Raw genomic sequence first — 3,549 nt, forward strand, 5'->3', positions numbered from 1 at the left:
AACTACATTGTGCTCATAATGGTGAAGTTCTATTTCCAAACGTTCTTTTTCATGATCTGTAAAGTCTTGCGGATAAAACTTGTTTACCAACCGACATATATCATCAATTCTAAGAGATTCACGAGAAACTCGAGGATCAAGAGCTGAGCCGAGAATAAGCAACTCCATTGCATCCTCACTAAACTGGCGATTTAATTCTTGCAATTGAGCATCTATTATGGCACAAAAAATATCCACTCGATAATAATGTTTAATTGTAATGGTGGCTTGTTGATGGCGAGCTCGACCTCGTCTCTCCACATAACAAGCATTCATATCTGGAACATCTATGTTGCGTTTATTGCAAAACGACTTTACATTGGCAAGCAAAATATCCCATTTATCATCTCTATATTGTTGAATACACGTTTTAGTGGATGAAACAAGATGTATGGCACTTAAAATATCTTGAGATTTGGATTGCAAAGTCATAAATAAATGATCAGTAATCTGCATAGTTTCTTTCATGAGATGTAAGATGAATACAAATTCAAATGAAGTCATTACCTGATGAATTGAATCCGCTTCTGCTCGTTGGGAAGAAGTAGTTCCCATATCAATGAGTTTAACAATAACTTCACAAATTGGACTAAATATTTTGATCAAGTTAGAAACTGATCTTAAGTAAGAACGCCAATGAGTATCTCCAGCTCGTTGTAAAGTACGAATTTGATTAAGTCCCCTTCCAGTCTCAATCTCATCAATTTCAATCATGTAAACATTTTCAGCAGCTTGGGCAACCCGCAGTTCTTCAAATCGATTGCATGAGGCACACACAATATTGACAATAGAATTCAAATTGGTAAAAAATTGATGAACACTAATAACTTCTTTTGATGACGCCACTAATGCCAATTGCAAAAGATGTGCAAAACAATGAATGTAGTAGGCATATGGACAATCATTTGAAACCAAAGTTTGCAACCCATTCCACCCACTTCGCATGTTACTTGCACCATCGTTTCCCTGCCCTCGAATATTTTGAATGTCTAGCCCACGTTTAGACAATACAAAATATATACATTTTTTTAGGGTTAATGCTACAGTATCAAAGACTTGAACAAGCCCAAAAAATTGTTCTCGCACAAAATCATTTTTGTTAACAAATCTTAAAACTATGGCCATTTGCTCCTTCATTGACTCATCACGAGCTTCATCAACAATTATGCAAAACTTTACATCACCAATTTCATCACGAATTGCCTTTTTCAATTTGGTTGAAAAAACATGTAAAATTTCTTTTTGTATCTTTGGTGATGTGTAAGAGGCATTTTTTGGAGCTTTAGCTATCACTTCAGCAATCTCTTTATTATATGAAACCGTCAAATCCAATATTTCAAGAAAATTTCCACGATTCTTTGAACCCACACTTTCATCCCGAAGTCTAAAAGCAACACTTTGAAATGCAAGCACTCGAACAACATCAATAGAGGTTTTCAACTGTAATCGATTGTTTGCAATTTGTTATGAAGTGAACTTTTCAAACACATTTTGTATGTGTTGAGACTGGTTCTTCAAGTCGTCGTATGACTTCTCAGCAATTCTGTGAAATGAACTAGGATCTTTTCCTATATGATTGAGAAAAGCAAAATGTTTTCTATCTCTAACTTTCTTCCAATTCCTAAATCCATCTATAGTAAATACACGTTGCGTGGGATGCCCAGATGGCTTACTAAAGGGAAAGCATGGCAAACAAAATGCAGCATCTTTATCACGTGAATATTCAAGCCATGTAGGAAATAGCTGGTACCACGAAGGTTGAAAGCTACGAAGGTGATCTTTTGGTCCAGATTTTGGGTACTTTGAGACATTAGGTCGATATGGACCATTTCTAATGTAAGCTCGTCGAATTTCATCCTGTTGATTAGGATCATAATCCCAAATCGGACGACGCAATCTAGGATCAAATTCCAATGAACTAATATCAAATTCATTGATGTCAATTCTTTGCGATTTGTGAGGAGAATTTTCAGGCATTGGGATATCAGAAGTTGGCGATGACGCATCACCAACATTGGCATTTGAACTTTGTGTATTTTGTTTTTTGATAAAGTCAAGTATTGTATTTGGTTTTCCCATCACCTACAAATAAAATTCTCATCATCATCAATAAATAATAATACTAATAAATTCCCACTTGTCGATGCAAGAGAAGAGAATATTTGTTTGATTCAACACCTTGAAATTCTCACGGCCACTTGCTCACAAGTCACAACAAATGCAATTAAGCAACAAATGAGACAAAAACATGGATTGACACAATACTTTACTGTTCACCCAATGCATTGATACAAATAGTCAAATATTGAAGAAAAAAAATATATTACTTCAGCCTACACAATCTATAAAGTTGCAGTCTTCTCTCTTTACCTTGCACAGTTCACACTTGCACGTTTGTTTCTATTATTTAACCTTTCAATTTGTTTATATTATTTCCATTTGTGATTTGTCTGATTTGAACCCTTTCAAAACAACTAAACAAAAGGGTATTTTTTCTCTTTCTAGAAAGCTTGACAGGTTAATGTTAATGAAGGATGCAAATCTAATTTTTTATTTTAGAAAAAAAAAAATCCACCTTCATTGAAAAAGGAGTCAAAACAGTGGCCCACTGTTTTGATTCCTTTTTCAATCAAAGCAGAGCATTCAGCTCTTTATTCACCACCACAACAATACAAATTATACAATCGGGAGCCACGTCCTCCCAAGATCTATCACAGTCAGAGCGCAGAGCGCAGAGCTTCCTTAGCAAGAAGATGTGCAACCGTGTTTGCCACTCTGTTGACATGAGAGCACTGCCAATGGGAAAAGGAAAGAAGCTCCACTCTGATATCCACAATAATCAGCCCAAAACCACTGTTAATGGAAATCCCAAAGTTAAGAGCATGGCACACCAATTTAGCATCTACCTCAAGCCAAATAAATTGAAAACCCAAGGCTTTGCAAAGAGGGACAGCATGGAGGCTGGCCATAGCTTCGGGCCTTCAGCGACAGCTATGGCCAGCCTAATTGAAGAGGAGTATAAAGGCAAGTAAGTAACCACGGTACGTCAATTGATTCTGAATTGAAGAAGAGTAATTGAAGTTAGGGTTTCAAATTTCAAGAACTTACCTCCGAATCTACTACTTCTCTGAGGGAGGCTGCTGCTGATGCCAGGTGGGAAACTAGGAATCGTTCTTTCAATCTATGGACTTTGAAGGTTAGGTCAATTTTGATTTCGTTGTTCTTGTCTTCTTCTATTTGGCTGGCACAAGCAGTTTCGCAAGCGTGTTGTGGAAATTAGGGTAGATTGAAATTGGGATGAAGGGCTTGAAATGGTTAAGGCCAATATTTTTTTTTTGATATGGAATGGGTAAGGGTCGTAAGGCCCAAATTGTTTTTTGGATTTGGGATGAAGGGCCAAAAATTTTTTGTAAAAGGGCCAGAAATTTTTTTGGCAAGGGGCCTAAGCCTATATTATTATTATTTTACTTTATTACTATTGTTTTTTCCCTTATAAATTTTTTTTTCACA

General features: G+C 36.3%; 1 protein-coding gene across 1 annotated transcript in view; it reads right to left on the reverse strand.

The window, feature by feature from the left end:
* The window catches only part of LOC132187917 (uncharacterized), a 2,962-nt gene extending 844 nt beyond the window's left edge, over positions 1-2,118 (reverse strand). The window contains exons 1-2 of the mRNA XM_059602338.1: positions 1,517-2,118; positions 7-1,423 (exon numbers count right to left, since the gene is read on the reverse strand). Of these exons, the coding sequence (XP_059458321.1) occupies positions 7-1,423; positions 1,517-2,118 (2,019 nt within the window). The remainder of the gene's footprint in view (positions 1-6; positions 1,424-1,516) is intronic.
* Positions 2,119-3,549: the final 1,431 nt, after the last annotated feature.

This window comes from Corylus avellana, chromosome ca7 (assembly GCF_901000735.1).
Source record: "Corylus avellana chromosome ca7, CavTom2PMs-1.0".
Classification (NCBI taxonomy): Eukaryota; Viridiplantae; Streptophyta; class Magnoliopsida; order Fagales; family Betulaceae; genus Corylus; species Corylus avellana.